At 34.8% G+C, this 23,704-nt stretch overlaps 5 protein-coding genes across 7 annotated transcripts; 1 reads left to right on the top strand and 4 right to left on the bottom strand.

The window, feature by feature from the left end:
• Window positions 1-1,434: 1,434 nt before the first annotated feature.
• On the bottom strand, window positions 1,435-1,845 carry LOC18034936 (protein ELF4-LIKE 1). The gene has a single exon (XM_024179938.1). The coding sequence runs from the start codon at window positions 1,843-1,845 to the stop codon at window positions 1,435-1,437; it is 411 nt and encodes a 136-aa protein (XP_024035706.1).
• Window positions 1,846-3,981: 2,136 nt separating this feature from the next.
• On the bottom strand, window positions 3,982-10,374 carry LOC18034678 (SMR domain-containing protein At5g58720). The gene is made up of 11 exons (XM_006425002.2): window positions 9,240-10,374; window positions 8,672-8,697; window positions 7,961-8,080; window positions 7,314-7,399; window positions 6,295-6,524; window positions 5,866-5,942; window positions 5,685-5,741; window positions 4,960-5,027; window positions 4,775-4,881; window positions 4,558-4,628; window positions 3,982-4,412 (listed from the first exon to the last, which is right to left on the bottom strand). The coding sequence occupies exons 1-11, from the start codon at window positions 9,850-9,852 to the stop codon at window positions 4,290-4,292; spliced, it is 1,578 nt and encodes a 525-aa protein (XP_006425065.1). The 5' UTR covers window positions 9,853-10,374; the 3' UTR covers window positions 3,982-4,289.
• A 60-nt stretch (window positions 10,375-10,434) lies between these two features.
• Window positions 10,435-13,254, bottom strand: LOC18034330 (inositol 3-kinase). Its single transcript, XM_006425000.2, has 2 exons — window positions 12,101-13,254; window positions 10,435-11,195 (listed from the first exon to the last, which is right to left on the bottom strand). Exons 1-2 carry the CDS (start codon window positions 12,944-12,946, stop codon window positions 10,923-10,925), a joined length of 1,119 nt encoding a protein of 372 aa, XP_006425063.1. The 5' UTR covers window positions 12,947-13,254; the 3' UTR covers window positions 10,435-10,922.
• Window positions 13,255-14,074: 820 nt separating this feature from the next.
• Window positions 14,075-16,462, bottom strand: LOC18034753 (nudC domain-containing protein 2). Its single transcript, XM_006424999.2, has 5 exons — window positions 16,279-16,462; window positions 16,060-16,208; window positions 15,920-15,968; window positions 15,676-15,818; window positions 14,075-14,501 (listed from the first exon to the last, which is right to left on the bottom strand). The coding sequence occupies exons 1-5, from the start codon at window positions 16,325-16,327 to the stop codon at window positions 14,415-14,417; spliced, it is 477 nt and encodes a 158-aa protein (XP_006425062.1). The 5' UTR covers window positions 16,328-16,462; the 3' UTR covers window positions 14,075-14,414.
• Window positions 16,463-20,182: 3,720 nt separating this feature from the next.
• Window positions 20,183-22,794, top strand: LOC18034178 (vacuolar cation/proton exchanger 3). 3 transcript variants are annotated; one of them, XM_006424997.2, is made up of 11 exons: window positions 20,183-20,559; window positions 20,648-20,715; window positions 20,813-20,841; window positions 20,958-21,154; window positions 21,242-21,454; window positions 21,526-21,645; window positions 21,738-21,854; window positions 21,961-22,014; window positions 22,114-22,230; window positions 22,324-22,414; window positions 22,505-22,794. In XM_006424997.2, the coding sequence occupies exons 1-11, from the start codon at window positions 20,245-20,247 to the stop codon at window positions 22,552-22,554; spliced, it is 1,371 nt and encodes a 456-aa protein (XP_006425060.1). In that variant the 5' UTR covers window positions 20,183-20,244; the 3' UTR covers window positions 22,555-22,794. The 3 variants fall into 3 exon arrangements, with proteins under 3 accessions (XP_006425060.1, XP_024034984.1, XP_024034985.1); XM_024179216.1 differs by having other exon boundaries at window positions 21,523-21,645; XM_024179217.1 differs by lacking the exons at window positions 22,324-22,414; window positions 22,505-22,794 and having other exon boundaries at window positions 21,523-21,645; window positions 21,770-21,854; window positions 22,114-22,206.
• Window positions 22,795-23,704: the final 910 nt, after the last annotated feature.

Raw genomic sequence — 23,704 nt, 5'->3', positions numbered from 1 at the left:
CATGAGCTCCAATCCCTGAAACTATTAACACTTCACCACATAGCTACCACTCACAATGCTCTAACCAGGTCATTAGCTACATAAACTCATCAGCTCCAACGTTTCCCCACACCTTTTCCTTCAACTCTTTTTCACAATATAACATTTTACGTATATGTAATAAAAATAAAATAAAAGTGTGGTGACAAATACAATTATCTCTGCTTGAGCCGCAAGTAGCCGTCTAAGTTTCTTTTAAATCTTGTAATGAGAGACTTATATTTAGAAAGTCCTCATATTGCTTTCAAACTGTGGGGTTCTCTATGCTCGTAAATTGGATGTCTCCAGCGATGTCTTGATTTTTGAACTTTCTTCAGTCTTCAAACTTCTTTGTCTGATCATTGATGTCCTCTCTGAGTTTCCTTTGCCTCGAGTTGTATTGTTCCCCTTGCTTAACTGTTGGGTCCTATTTGTATTTAAATATGTGGTCCATGTAATTCTATTTTACTTATTTGAATTTCAGAACAGAGGTAGGTTCTGCTCTGATTTGTATGAACAGGGGTTCTGTAACTGTGTTGCTAATTAAATTTCTAAATCTAAATAATACAATATCTATAAAGACTCCTAATATTATTCACCTGCTAACACTTTTATCTCTACAAAAAGCTGCAACCAATAGGATTTTCCTAATTGTCCTTCCCCGAGAGGAAGAATTCTAAGTTCTACCCAAATAATAATTATTACCAAGAAAAAAATATATATTTTTTAATTTATTTATATTTAGAAGTAGACTAATGACAACCCAATCCCTCCCCATGATTTTCAAGAGTTGACTGTAGACTACGAGAATACCTCGTTAATCTAATGGTAGAAATGGTACTAGAACCACCTAAATAACCTGTAATGGAACAGTCAGGTGTTTTCCAAAATGACATTTTGGAGTAAAATGAAGGCCAGATGACACACTGCCTTGCAAAATCAAATAAAACTCAGAACTAAAAGAATGTCTGTAACTGTTGTGCTTTTGCATAACTTACAGCTACCCTTTACTTCACAAGTGGTGATTTGACTCCACATCAATCACAGAACATCAATTCCAAACAAAAACAGCAGAAGTCAGCAATATGAGAAGCAAAAACATGATCATAAATACCTTATTAGTATCTGCGGGGTAGACAGAGTAATGTAGATAAAGCAGTCCCGCAGCGGCCACAGCTCCTTATAATACAACACAAGAAAACGTAAATCAAACTCCACAATTATCATCACAAACAATCAATCCCCAGCTACCACCGAGATCACCACTACAATTAACGACTTAAAATTCCGAACAACCAAAAAGTAACAGAGACCGACTCCGACACGTTCAAGCGATTATTAATTGGCAGTAACAATCATAACTATAAACTTAAAAAAAAGGAGATCGAAATTACTCAAAACGCCATCTTTCCGCTTCTAATCCTCTGAGCCCTCCGCGTGTCCGCTGTTCATCCTCATCCTCCTCCTCCGTTGACTGACAATGTTGCAGAAATTCGCCGATAGGTCGGAGTAAATGGAGACAACCTTCGAGATATTCCCGTTAATCTCGCGAATCAGCTCCACGTTCTTCGACATATTGTCCGGAATCCTCGACAGGTGGTTCTCGTTCACTCGTTCGATCAACGAACGGTTATTATCCAGAACGGTCTGCACTTGCTTAAAACTCTTGCTCAGCGTATTCCACGCTTCCGCGTCATACTCTTCCTCGTCCGAATCATCAATGCGGCCTCCTCCTTTGTTGTTGTTCACTTTTGAGCGTTCGTTAGTGTTAACGGTGAGAGTCTTGTTATCAGGTTTTGTATCTGTTGTTGAGGTCGTATCGTCCATCACAGACCGACTCCACCTGTCCACCAATCAAAAAGATGATGATTCTTCCTTCACTCCTTGTAATATACTACATTACATTAACATAGTCCAAATATTTATACTTTTTTTTATAAAAAAAAAAAAAAATCGATATTCTATTTTGAAAAATCTGGCATTATATAGGTATATACACACAGCTTGGCGTGAGCGTGAGTGGCAGACGCAACGTGGCGGGTTTTGGTGATTTGGAGCATTTTGATTGGTCTGTCATTAAGGTTGGTCCTTTTGGTTTGGATCTGTCTGAAGCGCTGCCTGCGATTGGCTGATGGTTAGTGAAAAGAACAAAAGTATATTTAAAAATTAAAAATATCTTCCACCTATCGGGGATTTAAACATGGCTTGTCGGGTGGGCTTTTGGGCTTCTTAAAATAAAAAGGATCCAGCGACCTCGCAAGGTACCCAACTCTGTTCTTTTTCTGATACAGTCAACATAGAGATCTAATGAGAAACTTCTTCAATCGTTACGCTACAGATGTGTTTAATTTGTATTAATAATGCAGTTTATATTGTTTATTGTAAAATCATAAAACCAAAAGTTTTCAAATATTTTACACAATATAAGCTCTTATTTTTTTAAATTTCTACACTTGATCCATTGACCTAATTTGATTATAAAATTAATGATATGTAAGCAACATTGTAGCTAGTTCCATATAAAAACTTTCTAAACACAAAAAAAAATTGTTATATATTATACATTTAGAATAGAATAAATAAATTGAATATGTATTAAAAATATGGGTTATTAACATTTTTCAATACTTTAGAAAATAAAAAAATGAAATTGTGAAATAAAAAGCATAAAATTTTTTTGGTTGTAATGCTTTATTATTTTATCATTACAAAACTTATAATTTACTAAATTTCCATTTCCAATAGTATTTGACATGTTAGTTTATTTATACAAACCATAAATATATATAAAATACAACATGTTACTTTATTTATAAAATTCCAACATTTTCTGTAAATTCAAGGGAGCTATTTTAAATTTCTAAATGAGGCCCAATAAATTACTATGGTATTAAAAAAAAGAATTATATAAAAAGGAGCTAATTTGGGAAAAAAAATGAAATAGTTCAAAAATTTCAAGCTTTACATTTCTTGAGAATTACCCCCCCCCCTTTTTTTTTTTTTTGCTTTTTAAAAATTTGAACTTGTGAATCATTGTTTGAAAAATAAATTATAAATTATTATTGATTAAAAATGATTGAATAATAAATTTATAATTTTCGAAGTACTTTTTAAAATAAATAGAGGGTGGCAACTAGCGGACAATTTGGTTTTGCGACCACTTCAACTTTTCCGATCGTTAATCAACATCGCAAAAAGCACACTCTTTTTAGGTTACAAAATATAACAATGATAGCCGTGTAATTAAACCATAAAAAGACTAAAATAGTAGTATGCTGCAACCATTGCAACATAATTTTATCCTAAAATAGAATATATGGTGCATACTTTTTATTTATTTATTTATAAATGGATAACTAAACCTTAAGCATTTTAAAATTAGACATTTAAACTTTTTTCCTTAATGAATTTTGTTTGTTATGTTGTAAAAATGTATTATAATGTGTGTGTGTGTAATTGGAAGGTGTATAATGCTTTCATCTCTATTAAAAGAGAAGGAATTAATTAAAACAAAAGTTCGAATGTCGATTTCTAGAACCTAAAAGTTGAGATTCCAACGAAAAGAATAAAATGAAAAATAAATACAATGGTTTCTAATGGTTCATCGGAGAAAACAAGTGCCGCTTTCCCTAACATATTATGACAAACACAACTACCCGGTATATTGACATTAAAACATCTTCAGATTTTATTCTCGGATTTAAAAACATCAAGCCGAAGCTGATTTACCTTAAGCTTTCTAAAATATTACCCACTTCTTTCTTTGTTTACAACCCCCCAAATCGAAGAAAAGGAAATCATCCGTCCAGAACCACGTTAGTTTTTATTTTTATTTTTTTCCCACTAAGAATCCTAATTTTAGATGACGTAGCAAAAATAAAAATAATGTCATCACCCCTTTCTCTATCGTGTGGTTCATATTCTATGGTTCGATATTCAACCGTCAGAATGAAAATCGGAAGATAGACAAAGAGTCCCCTAAAATGATCAGTTTGTTAATTTACAGAAGTTACAAATGTACATACTAACATGCATCATTAGTCGTTCGCTGATGAATGTATAAGTTAAAAGACACATTTTTTAATTCAAAATACATACACCACAACAACATATAGCATGCGGCGTAGGCCATTATAGTACATTCTTGCCTAGATTTCTGACCTAAGTTGCTATCATAAGTGAACAAGCTCCTACTGATGGCTAATGGTTGAGTGTTAAACTGAAATTTTGTGAGACTGTTGGTGGTTCTACAGAGCTGAGTGCTGTACAAATTACTCATAATCACTATCAGTATCCAGAAAGCTGAACTCTCTGAATCCATCAAGCTTGATTAGAACTGTTCCTCGGTTCTCTTCACTCCAATGCAATCCTTCATTCTCCACAAGTTCAATTACCTGCACGCATTAAGTTTAATGGCACAGAAAACTAAAGCTAAAAGGACTTCTTGATGCTCCGCTGCTAGGATTTTAATCAACTTTTTATGTAATTTACACAATACACCAATAAAATAAATGCAAGAGTGATGACTAGAACCCATACCGACTGTTTCAGTTTTGATTTCCCCACACCATGTGAACCACATCCCGTGATAACCCTGAGAGTTTGAACAGCTGAGAGGTACCGAGAACAGTAAGTATCGAACATTAAGAATAATGATTACATCTCATAAGAAAAAGCTTACTTTCTTCCATGGAAGAGACTAGAGCAAAACATACAGAGACACACGTAAATTAAATAGGATCCAGTAAATGCTTACATTGAGCATATGATACCATCACAAGGTGAAGTTTCAAAAGCTTCATTGCCGGCTTGACATGTTGGCCATGCAAATCAATTGTTATCACATTCTCAAAGCTCTTGTTTCTGCAAATTACAAGTTCATCTCTTAGTTCATCGAACAAGAAATAAAGGAAATAAACCGGCAAATGGCTATACACCAACCTAGCTTTAAATATATCATGGCTTGCCTTCTCATCAGCTTTTTGAGCTAATTTGGTCAGTGACTTCCCCTACCAAAATGCAACAAAAAATGTCAAAATTTTATAGTGAAACACCCAACCGCCAAATATAAAAGATACCATGTTGATCACCACCAAAGAGAGACTAAAAATAGATTTTGTTGGCCCAAGTTCCATAATTTTTATGGTATAAAACAAACACTTCTTGAGGACATTTCCACTAAAGGCAGGATTAAGATGAAAAATGTTTAGACCCTTTAGGACTACAAAGCATCAAGCACAGCTCAATTTGCACCTAGTGGTTCCCATGCAACATTAATAAATTAGATGGTGTGCGTTCAAAACAGCTGTGTGATATGCTTTGTAACAAGTAACTGGGTTCAGATGATAAATATTTAACCATTCTGATTTTCATGAATCTGGCCAAACTGAATGAGAGAGAAATGTTAAGAAACAATTAAAAAGTTGCCCATAACAATGCAACTAAATTCATATCTAAACTTTCATCTACCTATACAGAATTCAGCAACCTATTAATCTATCATTACATGGAAAGGAAAAGAAAAGAAAAGAAAAGGAATGGATGTACGTAGTGTGATGTGGATTCTTGTTGATAATTTACTAGATGCTCTCACTCTAGTAGTTGGCAACTATATGCTGTTGAGTATTCCTCAATGAAGTAGATTATACAGTTTAAAGTCTACAAACCTGCTCGGAGAGGTGGGCTGCATATCCCCATTCCCCTTTTGAATATGCGGCTGAGGCCTGAAGAAGAATGTGCGTTTCAGCAAAAAAAAATTAAGAAATGTTTTCATGTGAACTTCAAAAACATGCATATGGCATCTTAATGCCACCCAAATATCATAAAAACCACTAAAACTGTATTCACCTTCTGATAGCAGGATTTCGTTGAATTCCAGTGTTGCTTTGCATCTTTTCTAAACACCTGATATTCATCTCCCTTAGCTGCAATTTCAACAGAACATAATAGTAAAGAAATAGCCATTGCCACTTTGCCAAAGAGAAGTTACCTAATATCCCAGCATTAATAAACAAACAAATTAGAATAGCAATGAAGTCTTGACAAACATTTTCAACAGTGTATACTATTCTTCCCAACTTGTATCCCAAAATTCTCATCCCAAGTCATGTGTCTGCTGATGTGACAAAAAATAATCACTTCCACTTCATCTCATCATTCACAAGCAAATGCCACATCAGTGGGCACATCATCTGGAATTAGTATTTTGGGGTATGGGTTTGAGAGACTAGTATTATTCTTAAACAAATACAGCACTATAGGGATAATGTTGAATACCACAAAGTTCCTGCTGATGTTCCGTACTGCTAGAGTGACTAACATCAAACCGAGGACCTAGTGCCTGCAATTTCTTAACTACATTCCTCCAATTCATTGTGGTAGGTTCGTGCTGTGGACTTTTGGATATGTTAAACAAAGATTCCAACACCTTTTGAGGAAGATCTGACTGATCGCTTGCCTTAAGTGGAGATGGTACTTCAGAACCAATAAGAACCTTCGAATTATTCCTTAAATGCAAAACAGCTAAGCTTTTAGGACCAGGCTTCAAATACTTACTTCCTCCCAGAAGCAAAAGTTGAAATAAAAAATGAAATTTGACCAGTAATGGAGAATACCATTAAAGCTTTCCACACACTTTCCCTAAGAAAAGGTGTAAACCAACATAAATCTACAACAAGTATTAGGGATCTTGGATATTGTACCAGATTGAGTAAGATAATTTATCACCTACAGTACTTGCCACACAACTGTTACATGCATCCAGAGTGTAGGATCCAGAAAGGAAACACCAAAGTAATATATGAATCTTGAAGCTAAAGTATTATTACAAAGCTGATTCCTGATCATTGAGACTTTTAGATAGTATTATGAACCATTATATTATTATGGTTCTCCATTTCTTTTACAAATAAAGTTTAATCTCAATAGTTTTTCTAAATTGATAAAATCATAAGTATATTAAATCAAAAAAATTCCAGCGCAGAAAATTTTCTACCACTTTCTCATTAGTCCACTGATATTCAGATGTTTAAACAATAAAATCAATAAGAGCATTCCCCATCACTTCAAGTAGATTTCTCAAGTTCGGCCAAACATATAAATACTGGTTATAACAACTTGATTGTGAGTGTATCTACCAAAGCTCTTCTCAGCTAAGGTTCTCCAGAAATCAGAAAAAAATAAATAAATTAAGTGCCAGAGAAATTGGGAGGGATTGTACGAAAGAACAGGGGAAAAAGGAAGAAAAAACTTGAGAAAAACAAACAGCTACAGCAATAATGTGCAGAATGAGTTACCTGTAATTATAGCCTGTAGACCATATGCTATCATATAGATCGCTTTCAGATGAATAAGAAGTGCAATCAGATGCCCTATCTGTAAACTGTAAAAAGAAAAGAGAAAATGAATTTCAAAGTCAAATAGTTCAAATTTTCCAACAATGAAAACTTGGCAAATTTAATAAGCCGAAAAGACCTCCATATGCATGGTGCAACACATTCAATTATCCTTCTCTTGAGGCCATCTGCCGAAACATTTGGGCCACGACTTTCTCAGAAACTGACTACATGACTGTATGACTAAATTCTTCAAACATGTATGCCAAATAAGAATGATCTTCAGCTAATAATTTACTCTGAGGAATAACTAATGACAACTCAATCATCAAAATCTGCTGGTCCTTTAAGGCAAGCATGTTACTTTTATCTAAACCAAAGAACTAATTTATCTTTGCTAGCCATTGAGTGCATTATAATTAAGTTTGGTCTGGGATTGGTAAGGACAGAGCTATAGCTTTAATTATCCTGACTGAGATCTGCAAAGTGAAAATAGTCAAATGATTGGAATACTAGAATCAAGAAAACCTATGAGCTCACACACACGAAAACAAAAAAGTTTGGAGCCGTGAAACTAACATTTATGTGATGCACACAATACTACTTACATTGTCAGTATGTTCAGTGATGAATCGTCTATCTTCCTTAAAGGTAAAATCATCATCATCATCATCATTCATAGACCGCTCATTGGAGAGAGCAGATAAATCAAGCAACACATCCATGGCCTAGAAGAGGACAAGAAGATTTATTAAAAAGATGCGGCAGCAGAAAAATGATATGGTGCAAATAAAAGATTCTTTTTTTTCCCCCCTCTGTTTTCAAATTCAGGAGAAATGTAAACCACCACTCAGCCCTTTATCACCTGGACAGCACTTTACCGAGATGCCCAGTTGACTAAGCCATCATCCTTCAAAAATCTATAATCTAGCATAGAAATTGAATTTTAAGTCCTTAATATCTAATAATTAATTCAGATCCACAAGGATTATGATTCAACCATGCAACTGGTTTCTACGAGAGAGTTTGTCCCATTTCTTTAGTTCGGCATCCTGTAACCGAGAAGGCAGCCTGAGAATTGGGTAAACTGTAATTGCAGAAGAAGCTTTCTTGAAATTTAGTTAGAAATAAGGAAAGGAGCAGAAGAAGACAGAAGACTTTTCATATATGACCCAATGAAGCAACTGTCATTGTAGATAGGAATGAAGGTAGAGATCAAGATGTTTTCTCAATAGATGAAGACGTGACAACTTATCAACAAGAAAAAAATCCTCACCAACTAATATGGGAGCAGTTTTGTGACAGAATGATGACAATACCTTTTCAACGTTGTACCCGCACTGACCTGCATGTACACATTCTCATGTCATGCAATATAAAACTAAAATCAACCTTTACAACTACCCTGATTAAAAGGAATATGCAACATGTAAAAAGACTAAAAAATATTACTTTACAGTAAGCTGAAAAATATGCCAAAAAAGACAATTTAATAGGAGTTTGCACTGTTTTCAAAGAACTTCAAAACCTACTTCTTTGATGTACTTAACCACTCAAATTTGGGGTATACGTGAAATTGTTGTGCTCCTACTCAATTCAGAAAGCACAAAAACTGAAGTGCTTGGTAAAGATCTAGTTTGACTTGGCAACTAGTGTATTAACAGACAAAAACTCCATGCCTTCACCTAAATCCAAACATAATTTTCATCTGATATCCACACATATGCTTCTTCTGAATCAAATTACATCCATTCCAAAACAAACCCCACAAACCCTGACCTCAATCTAACTTATTCCACTACAAACAACTAAATTTCACAAGATAAAAATCATCAATAACTCAAATAGCTTAAAAAGAAGGTAAATATTGTATAAATGGGCACTCACAAAGCACATCCCTAACCACAGCCATACTAAACTGGCACTCGTCTCCAAGCATGGAGTACAAAAACTGCTCCATCTCCTCTTTGTCAAACCCACTCTGATCGTCACCAACCCCCTTAAACCTCCCAGCCTTTCGTGGACTCGCCCTCACATAATCTTTCCCCAACATATTCGCAACCATCCCTGAAACAGCCACGACTCTCTTCTGCCTACTCCCACCCTTCTTATTACCATAATCCACTGGGTTTTGCACACAGCTCGTCTCACCAAACCCCAACCATGAACCCGAACTTGACCCCGAGTCCAGGCTCGACGATCCGCCCGAGACCGAACTCGACGTTAACGGATCTTCGCTGTTACCCTCCGTCAAGGCCGTCAAAATCTCCTCCGCTTTGTTAACGTCTCCGTTAGCTTCACAAAAGGCTGACGTGGCTTCCTCCAGCGAGACCGAACCGAAAGCCTCCGTTAACGAGTGGATGATTTGGTTTTTGGTGTCGTTCTGAACTTCTTCGCCGTCTGTCGCTGTCGGTTTGTTGCTGTCACGTGAGGAATTGTTGGGGGCTGGTTTCGCAGCACGTGACCGCTTCTTCTTCTTCTTTCTATTGGCCTCCTTCATTGTGTCCGATCAGAGCAAGGGCAGAATCCACGGCGGAGATTTGTGTCGAGGGTTATTTTGAAACCCTAATTTTGAGGGGGTAACGATTAGAAAGTTCAAGTATTAGGCAGAAAAATAAATTCTGAAATGAACTGGTTCTGCGTAAATCGTGGTCTTCAGGCTAGGCCATGGATCTGATGACTGACGGTGGTTGTTGAATGCACGTTGAAAGAGATTTTTCATTTTAAGATTCTTTTTTCTTTTTGGTCACTCGGACAAAATCTGGGAATATAAAACCACGCGCGTGCAATCACGAGAAAAGCGGATTCTCATATTAAAGACTACAGGGTACGAGATTCACGCGCTTTGAAAAAGAGAATTTGTGCTGAACGTTCCAAAATTCATCGTGGACTTGAATTATACGAGTTGAACGAAAATTTGGTATTATACGATCCTTAATTAACGTAACACATCCTTCCTTTATTACAAGACTTTGCAAATTAACAATATTATAAAGTGTGGGAACGTAATGGTATTTCCACACTTCACAATTATTGCCACAATCACTTTCTATGACCGAGTAACAAACACTAACCAACCAAGTTGAGCTAGTAAGTGCCCAATTTTTTTAATTAATAAATCAACAAGAGAACTTTACAAGAAAAAAATTAGCTGTATCCTACCAGCTTAACACGCTAATCTAATTTTCCTTTTCTTATTCTAGTACAAAACCAGGATAAGCAAAATGAAGTTCACAGGATGGCTCTTTTCACAAACTGAAGAGTCTTGCCTTCCCACAGACTAACGTTTGCACTAGCATAAAAAATTTCAGTGAAGATGTACCTAAAGTAAATCTGGTGAGCAGCAGCTGATATGAAAAATTTAGCGCGGCATATATGAACAGGAGAACGAAGGCAACTATCATCGAAAATCTTTCTGGCTTTTAGGAGATTTATTACTTTAGTTTGTAATTAACCTCCAAGGTTTGGATTGAATGACCAACACCAAAGCCACATGCAACAATATCCCTATGCCAGTGAAGTTTGTTCTACAATGAATTGGAAAGTGAGGAGGGAGTTATATTGTCCAAGTCAAGGTTTACCTTCCGTGGTTTTAATTGGCTCATCGTAGAGAGGATTGAGTAGTTGTTTAGATTGCCCATTGTTCTGGGAGAGAAAACCCTGTTCTCTAGTTATACCAGGAAAGTCTTTTAGACATTCTTGCATGGCACAAGCTGATACTAGTTTCGCTGCACAAAGGGATGAGTGGAATTGTTCATGACCTTCAGGCTTCATAAACTCGATCTCTTCGTCTCTTCTTTCACTGCAGCTCAGCTTCCTTCTCTGCACCTCATCCTTGACTCTCTGAAAGAAGAAAGTAGAAATGAGTACACATTATTTTTCTTAAGATATAGCACATAGCAGATTTTGATAGTGCAAATCTACAGCTGCATTATGTAAAGAAAGCACTCAGTAATTGGCTACATGAACTACCCCCAACAAAAGCCATTCATGAAGTACTCAACCATTTTACAATGAAAGTTCTTGCAAACTCAAAAGGAATCAAATCCTTTGACCTCCATGAGGTGTTCAAGATACAAAACAACAAATAAATCATAATTTCTCAAAGCTGAGAAAAAACATGCATGCGGACCAAACGTGCCAAGAGGCGACCCTTGACATTTTCACAAGACCAGCATATTAAGAGCAAAGACATGGGAAGTTTATAATAGACTTAATCCCATATCAACATATGTTACCAATTGACACTTAGCTACCCATAAACATGCACACATGGATAACCAGCATTATCTAATCTTGTCGTCTATAAACAAACTCTACATGAGTAGTAGTTTACAAAGCCATCCAACAGTTTGTTGTGAATATTTGGCAAGAAACTTCCTATATTCCATCAGTATATCACTTAAAATATGATAATAATTATACCAAATCAAAAACTCCAACTACCAATTAAGAAATCTACTATCTTCCATGTTAGGTTATAATAAACCAAAGATCAGTTACACAAAACAATGCAAACTTCTGCAACACATTATTGAAGGGATGATTTCTCAAGTACTAATAGGAAGCTGTGATAGCAAGCTTATTGAAGTTAAGTTTAACAGTCCAAATCTATAGTTAAAGCTCAATCCATGTTCCTATTAGCTATAGCTTCATCAAACATAACTATGTTTCCCACACAACTAACAGAAAACATAAATCCAACAGTATCTATTTTAACCCAAAAAAAAAAAAAAGGCTTGACAAACCTGCAAGACCCTTGAATCAAATTTAGGCAAACCAATCTGAGCAACAGTAATCGACCCAAAAAAGTTGCCAAGCAATGCAGCATCAGGCACAGCCAATTCCTGAACCAACCCCGTCACAAGCCCACCTAAAAAACTATCTCCAGCACCCGTTGGATCAATCTGATTAGCCAAAAAGGGCGAAACCTTCACTTTCCCATCTCTGTAATACACTTCAGACCCTTCTCTCCCGTTAGTCACCACAACACAACACAACTTCCTTACTTCTTCCACATCCATAAACAAAGCCTCCTCCGAAGAGGCCTTTAAAAATCCAATCTTGGGCAATAAATGATAAAAGCCACTCTCTTTTAATGGCACAGGATTCACAGTTCCATCAACGCTATCAAAAACTCTAATTACAGATTGGATATCAACAAGCACTACATTACAAATTTCAAGCATTTTCTCCAGCGTCTCAGGCAGTATCTCTCCCCCAACCCCAACAGCCATCCCGTAATCAAACTTCCCATCTGGAAGATCCGACGGTGTAATCGGTTCACACGAGCAAACCCGTTTCAGGACCCGATCTGAGTGCCCGCTCGGAGCCGAAATCGAATCAAAATACGCGTGAAAAACTGTCGTTTTAGAAGTGGGCACGATAATTGGACGATAACTAGCTTCGTATTTAAAATCATGACCCACTTTAGCAATCAAGCTGCAAGAAATGGACAAGCCATTGAGGACGTTGGAAATGAAAGAGGCAGCCCCGCCGAGGGTCTCGGCCAGAACGGTACCATTTCGGATCAAAACGTCGTGGCAGTAATTTCCCACGATTAGAACACCGTGATTTGAGTGATTTCTCACCATGGTGTAGGTGGGGGGTTTGGTGAAAAATAACAAGTGGGTATTTGAATATTTGTGGGTTTTGGATCATCAGCTTGAGGTTTGTTTGAGAGAAAGCATTGAAGAAAGAGAGAGATGAGGACTTCTAAATTCTGTGCACCTGTGGGACGACAAAATGAATTTGGTTTCGTGCGCTGCGTGAGAGAATGAATGCCGACTTATATATGTGTCGAAAGATTGAAGACGCGCGCCAGTTATAATATTTATGTGGCAGTTCGACTTTTCTCATGTATATTGTATTCTATAAGAGACTTGAAACCTGAACAATACAACCTTGTGATGAGACAAGTTAGACTTTTTTTCTTTTTTCCTTTTTTTTTAAAGGTAGAGCCGTAGAAGTGAAATTAATTTTTGGCATCTACCTATCAAGATTGGAAGTCAGATGATTAACTAAATAAATATGATAAAAATCACTCAGCCAAATACCTTTGAGGGCAATGGCACAACCTAAATAATAAGGCTCAAAATGAGTAAAATTTCCTCTGCATTAATGCATAATTGTAGAAAAACCTTCTTCACGAGGACTTAGGCCTCAATTGAGAAGGTACGTAGTTTACGCAAGCTGGAGGGTGAGATTGCCGTGGACGTCATTGTTTTAGCATTGAGTTGCAAGCATAAGCAAGCAACTGATGGCTGCTACCACAAATATTCAAAATCTTAAGACAAAACAAAAGAAAATGATATCAATGGTTGTTGTTAGAGCCCATGGAATATTTCCCCCCACTGCATAAGACTTGCGTAATTATACGAGTCTAAATTAAAGTAATGATCGCTCAGGAATATGATTCTTATAGCATTAGTTCGATACATTCAACTTTCAAGCACTTTCTTCGGTTTCTTTTGGAATCTGATTCTTGTTCACTTAACAAATCAAAACCAGCCATTTCATCCTTTCTATTCTTTTTTGTTTCCCAGATCATGGGATTTTCAATCCATATCAAATGAACGCCAACCAAATATCAAATAATTTGAAAACAGGTAAATTTTTTAACTTCTGGGTTCATCATCTTCGATCTCTTATAAACTAATCCTCTGACTCATGATGCTATTTTGCTGTTTGCTAAGTAGCGTCCAAGGTCCAACACATGGATCTGTCTAGATAAAATCTGTTACTCAAGCCTAAAAAGCTGAGCAAGGCCCTCATATTGCACTTAACACACCGCAAACAACAAACAGACAATGAGACGTACATTTTCACTTCCTTTTTCTTCCCTTTTTTTGCTACATTTGGAATAAACGGGACAATAATTAGAGTGACATGTGACCACAATCATTTGACAAGGTCAATACAGTTTTACATAGAATACCTGAACACTGACGGAAATCAGATTGTTTTTATTTACCGAGAGAGTGTCAGGATTCTAATAGGCTTAATACAAGTAAATAATGCTACAGACTTAATACAAGTAAGCAATGTAGCATAGTAACATTGTCAATCAGAGCGGATCCCACCCATAAAGGTCCTTGGGTCGGGGCAGCTACCTGTAAATTGTGCCTGCGAGAAGTCAAAACCCGGATTCTGCATAAACCAACAGTTTGTCAGGACAGGCTGTTCAGACCGAAACAGTATCTAACTCGTATAATTAGATTTGCTTCGGCAAGTCATTGGAAGCTTCAAGCAAATTAAGTGGTTCAGTACATTTCAATAAAATCCAGACAAGCAAATCTTAATTGATTAAATTGAATGAAGCCAATTCAACAGAAGTTCCAAGTATGCTAATGCCAGGAAGTTTCCAAAAGAAATTAAAGATTTTCTATAAGCAGATTAGATAAGAGTGGTTAAATCTAAAAGCACAAAAGAAAACAATATGGTCTCTTCACTTACAGTAATGCATTTCAGGGTCATATAAGACACATGACATAATCAATAACAATAATGACATGAAAACCCGGACACAAAAGATTAAGCTATAGGCCACTCAGCTAGAGACATCACAACTAATAAAAGATCTCAACCATAGTCCAACAAACGAAGAATCATTCAAATAATAATTAGTCCAAAATATGAAGAAGCATCCGAATAGTAATTATAAAAGGAAACAAAGAAGATTTTTGGTTCACAGTATCCGGTATCCCCAAAAAGTTATTCATTTTGAACCTAACTCAACATGCGACTATTAATTCAACTAATGTTCCAAAAGCTGTGCTTGTTCCTCCTCTCTCCTCTCTGCTTCTCTCCAAACAATCAATGGGCTAAAGGAACTGGCAGTTTCTTCATGTAATCAGGAGAAACTTTGTCTACAAATGGGTGATAGGAACATTTAAACTCTAATAGACAATGATCAAATAACCTTGTGCCAGTATGTGCTTAATATACCAATTAATACCGACCTAATGTATGAACATCCAAATCATGGATGGCCAGGATAATTCCACTTGCAGCAGAAGAAAGCTATAATCACCCTTAATGATATCCCACACCAAGAGCTCATTCTCAGCAGTTAAGCTTTCTTCTTCCCACTTCCATCGAAGAGGTATTACCAAAGACATGTGAAGCTAGTAGCCAGTATCACTATCCATAACACGTCACAGCTAGAGTTTAAAGTTACAATGGAATCTCCGTTTTGCATTCAAGATTTTCAGCTTTAACAATTATCTCATTACTACTACTATGGTTTAGGGGAAAGACAGAGAAAGAAAGAAGCCCACTAAAACTGAACTAGAACAATAAAGAGTAGCCAGTGATAGTTCACCTCTTCTTGGAACCTCTGCAGCATGAGACGCTTCTGTTCTTGATCAGTGACATAAGGGTCGAGCTGACCCTGACCCATTATAGGCGAAGCCCAAGTCTGACCCTTATCCCTTTTCGTCAATGTTATGTGCATCACATCATCCTCTGCCATCCAAAAACCCCAATTCAGCTCAAATTTCAAAAATATATATCAAAAACATTTTTTTTCAAAAAACAAAGAGATTAATATTTATAAAATAAAATACCTAAGGTCCAGAAAGAAGAATCCGTCTTCACCGGACAGGTGAGTTCATGCTGAAATCAAATGTCATAAATCAGGAAAATTAAAACTAAAAATTAAAACATTTAGCAATGAAATAAAGCAATTGAGATAAAAAGCACTAACATTGAGATAAGGGGGGTTGCCTTTGATGCCAAGTTCAATATGTTTTGATTGAATCTTGCAATAAAATTGCTTCGAGTGAACATTTGGCGGTAAATTTATGTAAATATTTATCTCGTCTAGGGTTTGATCCCATTCAAATACTGTTTGGCCTGCAAAAATATAAATGAATTAGGAAAATTTTAAAAAACGGAGACAAATAGAGAGACCCTAAACACGCACCGTTGTGGAGGAAACGATGCCGTTTCTCGGGCGCCAATTTCTCCGCCATTTCTAGGGTCTCTGTCTGCTCTTCGAGCGTTCTTGGAATTTCTTTTACTTCTGTTTTAGCTTTGTCATGAAACTTCCATTCCGCAAAAGACACTTATATCGTGAATTATTTAATTTATTAGATGAGTCTTATGTTTAATTATATTTCGATCCTAAATTTCTTGCCTGATACTGATAGTGCAAGGGCATGTCATCGTTTGGTCCTCTGCACTATCGCGTTTTCTACATTATATTATTTTGTATTATATTATCATATATTGTATTAAGTTGTAATGTAATGTAATTTTTAGAGTAATATAGATTGTACTATATAATACTATTTTGTAACATTATTTTATATTATATTAAAATTGAATTAGTATTATTTAAATTTATAATATTTTTGTGTTATAATATTAATTTTTAATTAATTATTAAATAAATATTTTTATATATTAATATTTATAGCATAAAAGTAATTTAATGATATACTATTATCAAATAATAAAATATAATATTATTACCAACTGTAGAATGTCGCACGAGATAACGACGAGATTAAGAGGGATGTTAAGGCAGATGTGATATAAGTGATAACTGTCACGTACGCTAAGGAGATGGCGATTGACATAGAATTTCCTCCTCTAATTTTAATATAAGAGCCTTTGGGATTAATTGTGGATACAACGCGATAGTACGGAGAGTTGTGTTTGCTTTTATATTTTGTATTTAAGATCTTGGATATCTAGATAAATGTGTGTTTATCCAAAACATCTACAATAAAATCACTGAATTCGGCATAATACAGCATAATATTAAATTTTCAATTTAATTATAAAGTAATTTTTATTTACTAATGTCGAATATAGTAATTGAATTTAAATTTATCCTTAAATTTAGTGTTTTATTAAATAATAAATGACTAAATAATTAAAATTTAAAATACTCTACGCACATTTAAAGTAAAATAATTAAAATAATTTTATGTAATAAAAGTAATTATCATTTGTTTATTAAATATTCACGTTTGTAATATTTTATATTTTATTTGACTATAAATATAAATTAATATTAATAAATTTAATTTATTAAATAACGAAAGTAAAATGATTAAATTTAAAGAATGAACAGTATGTTAATCCAATGCAACCTAAACCTTATTTTGCATGGTTTGTTTTATACTCGTTACATTGTATTAGCCAGCCACACATTTTTAATGCAGTACAATGTAATTAGAAATCATAGTCAAACATAAATTTATATAAAAACAGTGTTTTAATATAATATAATATGATACTGTACGTATCAGTATCGTATCGAAAAGGAAAAAAAAAAATGAGGAGACGATTCTCATTTAGCAACAAGCATCGTAAAACAACACAATTTGGTCTAAGGGTTACTTTGTTTTGGAGTGTTTAATTAAAATTTGTTATTTTGAGATAAATTGATGTCGAGGGAAATTTCCTTGGGCTTTCTGACTTCTTGAAGATCAAATTTTATTCTGCTTTAATTTTGTCCTCAGAAATTTTTCATCATCGACCAAACCAACCCAATGGGAGAAAAAAATACAGTAAATTTCAGCCGCTTTATCCTCTCTTGAGAAGAAACACATGAAAATGCCTGGAAGGTTCTGCCATTTTGGCTACAGCCGACAAATGCCTCCCTTAAGCCATCGCTCGCTGCAGTGGATCGTCTCGTTGATATGATACTTAGATGCTTTTCACGTTTTAAAATGCGAGTTTGAAGGAAGCCAGTATTGTGTATTCATAATTTTCTGGTAATTCAGATTATGGAAACTGGTGATACAATCAGGAACCATCCAGTCATAATTTTATAGTAATTCAGATTATGGATCGTCTCATTAATTATAGATCCCTGCGAATGTTAATTAGTGTTGACGTTATTGATGAAAAGGAAGATACCATGTTTCTGTTTCTATTTGATTAATTTTCACCCGTGCAAGCAACTTAATTTAGGTACATAAACAAGCTAGCCTTTAACAGAGAGAAGATAGATAATGATTCCATCACAATTTACTGCATAAGAATTATATCACATTAAAGGGATTTTTTTATATAAAAAATAATAAAACTTTTATGAGTATGTTCCTCGATCGACATAAATTCAAGATAAAAACTATAATTACACAAAAAAAAGTTTTAAAATTTGAATTTGAAACTAGAAGATACTGTCCAATTATAGAGTTTAATGTTATCTTGCTGCTAGATAACATTGTCGTCTATATACAAATATGTAATTTATAGGTACGTCTATATTATATACTAGCTTATTTAAATTGTATTGTAACTAGATAGTAAAGTCTCACTTGTGCTTTGAAAAATAGGGTTGGATACACGGAAGAACGACTAATTATTTTACATCTTATTTGAGTAATGTCATTGTCTTGTTTCCCCCCAATAATTAAACAAAAATATATTGTCTTGTCTTAAATCTACATTTTCAAATATACTAATATTTTGTGTAATATTTGTTTATTTTGCATTTGAAAGACAAACAAAAATCTTCATTGAAGAACCATTAGATCTTTTAACACCTTATAAACTGTAATTAGTTCTTTTAACACCTTATAGAATGTAATAGAACATTGTTGCTAATCCTCTAATTTACATTTTAAATTAAAATTGTGAATGTATGACTTACAAGACTACTTTGAACTTACGAAAATGTTTACAGAAGATCTGAGTGGTTTGGCTTTGGCACTTAATAAACAAGTGCTTGCTAGAGGGGAGGAGGGGCGTCTCAATTATATTTTAGGTCTTAGGCAAATTGTTTTAATTAGGTCTTCCAAAAAGTTCGAGATGAAATGTATGTATTAATTTTATTGAAATTTTATTTATTTAAAATCAATTTCTCTAGCTTCTGAGATGCAAAATCATTAATCAAATTTTTATATTCTAATTTTCTTAATACATCTTTCTCAATAGACAATATAGTTAACTCATTTAATCTTTCTTGTGATATAGTTGATCTTAAATAAGTTTTTATCAATGGCTTCTTTTTAAGATTAAGCTAATTTTTCTATATTTCTCTTGTTTTTTTAAGTTTTTTGTATCCTAATGCATATTTTTTTAGTAGACATTTTTTTTCCTAATGAAACAAGAGTAATTAAGCAAACAATCATACTAACAACTGAATAACACAATTAATTAATAAAAGGATGGAAAGATAGAACTTGAAAATTTGAGAACTTTAACTTTGATATATTGAAGCTTTGAGTAGGAGTGATCAATAGATAGTAAAATAATTGATTTTTTTTTATTAGAAAAAGGTATTAATGGATAATAATTTAAAAAAATGTGGCCTTTATAGAGTTTTAGATAAAATATATGGAGGAAATAAATGGGATTAAAATTGTTAATTATAATGATAAAAGGGGACCTTGTAACTTGCAAGGATTTAATAATTTTTTGTGAAAAATATAATTATAAAATAATAATAAATATAAATCAATAATTAATAACTATGATTTATGAATAAAATTAGAGTCTTCGTCTATAGTGTGACCTTAGACAACCACTTAAGTTGTCTAGGGAAAGAGCCGCCTATTGGGGGAGATAGAAGAAAACAGAAAAGTTTTCCATTTTAGCTAAGAACTAGTTGTCTTAATTAAATTAATTATATGTATATACACACACTCACACTTTTTTTGCTGGCACCTTAATACATTCACTAAACAACAGTGCAAGCAACACCTACGCAAAGTTCTATACGTGTAAATGCTTGCAAGAATGGAAACAAAATCCTGAGAAAATTCCAGGAAGCTGCAACAAAGAAAATGAAAATGTACGTCCATATTTTGCCCTATACATATAAACTCTTTTTAATATATTTAACCCAGCAAAAGAGTTCTCAATTGTTAAATTTCTGTTTCATTTCCTGTGTATATATATAATTCATTTAAAGAAATTGAAGCAATACATGATGATTTCATCGATGGATTCGCAGGAGGTATGGGAATTGGAAAATGGAGGCCATATCGATAGCTCAAGCAAGGAGATAATTCGGAATAATAATAACAATGATAACAGCAATGAAGCTGCAAAAACTACACAAATTGTGTCGACTCCGATCATGCGAAAGAAATCGGATCCATTGCTTCCTTCAAATGTTCGGTTCAGAATCCTGAGGGAATTTTTAGCAAATTTGCAAGAGGTCATTCTTGGCACCAGGCTTGCTTTGCTCTTCCCGGCCGTTCCTCTGGCTGTTATTGCTCGCCTCAATAACTTCGGAAGAGTAAGTGCCCATATTATTGCTTATTAAAAAATAAAAAATATTATTTTGTATTTTTATAAACAATATTTTGTTATAATACAATATGCAGCCGTGGGTATTTGCTTTGAGTTTGCTTGGTCTCGCTCCACTGGCTGAGCGTGTCAGCTTCCTTACTGAGTAAGTGGCATGTGCTAACTACGAATGATTTTATTATCAATTAGTGTATATATTTGCGAATCTTTTCGTGACATGATGAAATTGATTTTATCTACAGACAAATTGCCTATTTCACCGGCCCAACAGGTAATTTGAATCTCTTGGCGAATAATTTTTGCAATTTTGTTTTGTTGAGAGATGATTGCACGCGCACAAACAATATGCTGGATGATGATGCATGGGGCTTTGGTTTTTGCATGCAGTTGGGGGACTTATGAATGCAACATGTGGTAATGCGACGGAGCTGATAATAGCATTATTTGCTCTCTACGAGAACAAAATTCATGTGCTGAAGTACTCGCTCTTGGGTTCCGTTCTCTCGAACCTCCTCCTTGTTCTTGGGACCTCTCTTCTCTGTGGAGGCTTGGCCAACATCAGAGAGGAGCAAAGATATGATAGAGTAAGTCACTGATTAGCAAAAGCTCTTTGTCCGAAAGCACTTTTTATACTGATAGCTAGTTTTGTGTACGTTGTTATTATTTAACAGAAGCAGGCTGATGTGAACTCACTACTTCTGTTGCTGGGATTGCTGTGCCAAATGCTGCCACTGTTGTTCAGATATGCTGCAGAGCCGGGCACTTTCCCTGCCGATTCTATACTTCAATTGTCAAGAGCTAGCAGCATTCTTATGCTTCTCGCATATGTTGCTTACATTTTTTTCCAGTTGAAAACACATCGGAAGCTTTTCGAATCTCAAGAGGTAGAGTAATACCAACAGTCGCAAAACTTAATTCGTAGTCAGTAATTTTGATCTGGGTTGATGATCAGCAGGAAGACGAAGATGAAGACGAAGAGAAAGCAGTGATTGGATTTTGGAGTGCATTTAGCTGGCTGGTTGGCATGACAGCCATAATAGCTGTGTTATCAGAGTATGTTGTGGGCACAATTGAGGTATATAAATATATATATAATTTTCAGCTCATTAGTAGTATATGTATGTGCAATTTGAATTTGATGCTTGAATTAAAATTGGTTTTGATTAGGCTGCCTCGGATTCGTGGGGCATTTCTGTTAGCTTTATCAGCATAATACTGCTACCAATTGTGGGGAATGCAGCAGAACATGCAGGCTCAATCATATTTGCTTTCAAAAACAAGCTGGTAATGGAATATCATGATCAACTTTTACAGATAATTTTACTTTACCTTTGTGTAACTCATGTCAAGACAACACCCTAGATTAGATATTTATGTATGTATGATGCAGGACATTTCTTTGGGGGTTGCCCTGGGATCTGCTACTCAAATTTCAATGTTTGTGGTAAGGCTCTGAAGACACCCAAGGTTTCATTTTATATTTCCCTCCCAATTTTAATTTATATCTCTAAGATATTCCAATAACCCTTCTTCTAATTTTCAGGTTCCTTTATGCGTGGTCATTGCTTGGATAATAGGTGTCTACATGGATCTTGATTTCAGTCTTCTTGAAACCGGTTCCCTTGCCTTCACAATAATCATTGTGGCCTTCACTTTACAGGTTTTTCAGTAAAATATGCAATATTCTCTTTTGCTTACCATAATTTCATCTGATCTCAGAGTTATTTACATCAAAAGAAATTCTCACTTTCAGGATGGAACTTCACATTACATGAAAGGAGTAGTTCTGTTCCTATGCTATATTGCCATTGCTGCATGCTTTTTTGTTCACAAAATTCCGCAGAGTAAGATTTACGAACCCAGATAACAAAAATCAAGTTTTATACTTTTATAATTATTTTCAATAATATTGCTTATGTATTCTGAAAATCAAGGCACTGCGAACATGGGAACTAAACCATCATTGGGAGTCTCAGCCGCGTAGCCTCTTCGGGTTTCATTCGTTATTCCTCAATATTACATTGCAATTTGTTGAATTCATCTCGTCTTGCTCATTGAAGTTTTCGGTTCCATATGGTGTATTCGAGGACCCTGTGGTACATTGAGAGGAAATTGAGATCGGTAGGTTATAAAGTCAATGGTGAGGCTATCATTAAAATGTCTGTACATAAATGACTCCGTCTTATGCATTAAATTGTAATAATATTCTGTTTCTCTGTCGGTTCTTAAGTTATTATGCTGCTGAAGCAAAGACAAATGCAACATTTCTCTTAGTTGGTGTAATAATAATCAGCGAATAACAATAAAAATAAAAAAAAAAAAAACTCTGGATACGGGAGCCAATCTTACATTGAAATCAAATTCCTGAGTGGCCTTCTTTTCTCTAAGCTTCAAGAGCATTTTTACGGTTCTCTTCGGGCATTGCCAATTTGCCATGCAAAGGTGGCTACTGGGCACCGGCTAGACATAGGGATCACCTTTATGAACCACGAAATTTCTTGGCAGGTGGGCCGAGCAAAGTTTTGCAACCCGCAACCTGGGTGGACCAAGAGTTGTTTTAACTTTACTGAATAGACTAGAGAGTGAAAACCTTGGGTCTTATCAAACATTTTATTATTGTCATGTGTTTGTTTGTTATTGGTTGAGGGGTAACACATTGAAAGTATTAATAATCTAATCTCTTAGATTGATAACAAACTGGCCAACCCACCCGTGACCCCGGGACCTTTGACATGTCACTAAATTTTGGATCCTTAGCAATTCATGCGTGAATTGTGGTGGCTCATAGGGTCTCTAGAAAGTCCGTTTTATGGAATCAAGATTTTTTTAAAAAAAATTTCTACAGATTTTAAGTTTTGATCAAGGAATAACATCTTTTTTTAGTATGAGTTTTACTGAATTTTTTAAAATTTTGTGTTGTGTGTTTTTTAATAATAGTATATTAATAAAATTTAACTTTTTTTTATCTTTTTATTTATTAATTATTAATTAATAATTAAATTATTTACTTAAAACGTGATTAGATCAGAAAAGAATTATAATTATTTAATCAAATGTCTTGTGCTCTCACGCCAAAGCAGCACACAGAGTTCTGTATTAATATAATATTTTGCCTGCTCATTCAATTAAAGCTG

The sequence above is a fragment of the Citrus clementina genome, unplaced genomic scaffold, assembly GCF_000493195.1.
Source record: "Citrus clementina cultivar Clemenules unplaced genomic scaffold, Citrus_clementina_v1.0 scaffold_8, whole genome shotgun sequence".
In the NCBI taxonomy this organism is placed as follows: domain Eukaryota; kingdom Viridiplantae; phylum Streptophyta; class Magnoliopsida; order Sapindales; family Rutaceae; genus Citrus; species Citrus x clementina.
Note: the sequence above shows the minus strand (reverse complement) of the source record. Positions and strands in the feature narration are given on the sequence as shown.

What these genes read in the sequence shown, in the direction of transcription:
- LOC18034936 (XM_024179938.1), bottom strand. Translation starts at nt 1,845, where the DNA reads ATGGACGATACGACCTCAACAACAGATACAAAACCTGATAACAAGACT.
- LOC18034678 (XM_006425002.2), bottom strand. Translation starts at nt 9,852, where the DNA reads ATGAAGGAGGCCAATAGAAAGAAGAAGAAGAAGCGGTCACGTGCTGCG. An exon ending in ACATCAGCAGGAACTTTGTG is followed by an intron (nt 5,943 to 6,294) that starts GTATTCAACATT and finishes TTGAAATTGCAG; the next exon opens with CTAAGGGAGATGAATATCAG. An exon ending in GATGGTATCATATGCTCAAT is followed by an intron (nt 4,629 to 4,774) that starts GTAAGCATTTAC and finishes GGTACCTCTCAG; the next exon opens with CTGTTCAAACTCTCAGGGTT.
- LOC18034330 (XM_006425000.2), bottom strand. Translation starts at nt 12,946, where the DNA reads ATGGTGAGAAATCACTCAAATCACGGTGTTCTAATCGTGGGAAATTAC. An exon ending in TTGATTCAAGGGTCTTGCAG is followed by an intron (nt 11,196 to 12,100) that starts GTTTGTCAAGCC and finishes TTCTTCTTTCAG; the next exon opens with AGAGTCAAGGATGAGGTGCA.
- LOC18034753 (XM_006424999.2), bottom strand. Translation starts at nt 16,327, where the DNA reads ATGGCGGAGAAATTGGCGCCCGAGAAACGGCATCGTTTCCTCCACAAC. An exon ending in GCAACCCCCCTTATCTCAAT is followed by an intron (nt 15,969 to 16,059) that starts GTTAGTGCTTTT and finishes ATTTGATTTCAG; the next exon opens with CATGAACTCACCTGTCCGGT. An exon ending in TTCTTCTTTCTGGACCTTAG is followed by an intron (nt 15,819 to 15,919) that starts GTATTTTATTTT and finishes TTTGGATGGCAG; the next exon opens with AGGATGATGTGATGCACATA.
- LOC18034178 (XM_024179216.1), top strand. Translation starts at nt 20,245, where the DNA reads ATGATGATTTCATCGATGGATTCGCAGGAGGTATGGGAATTGGAAAAT. An exon ending in AGGAGCAAAGATATGATAGA is followed by an intron (nt 21,155 to 21,241) that starts GTAAGTCACTGA and finishes ATTATTTAACAG; the next exon opens with AAGCAGGCTGATGTGAACTC. An exon ending in TTGCTTTCAAAAACAAGCTG is followed by an intron (nt 21,855 to 21,960) that starts GTAATGGAATAT and finishes TGTATGATGCAG; the next exon opens with GACATTTCTTTGGGGGTTGC.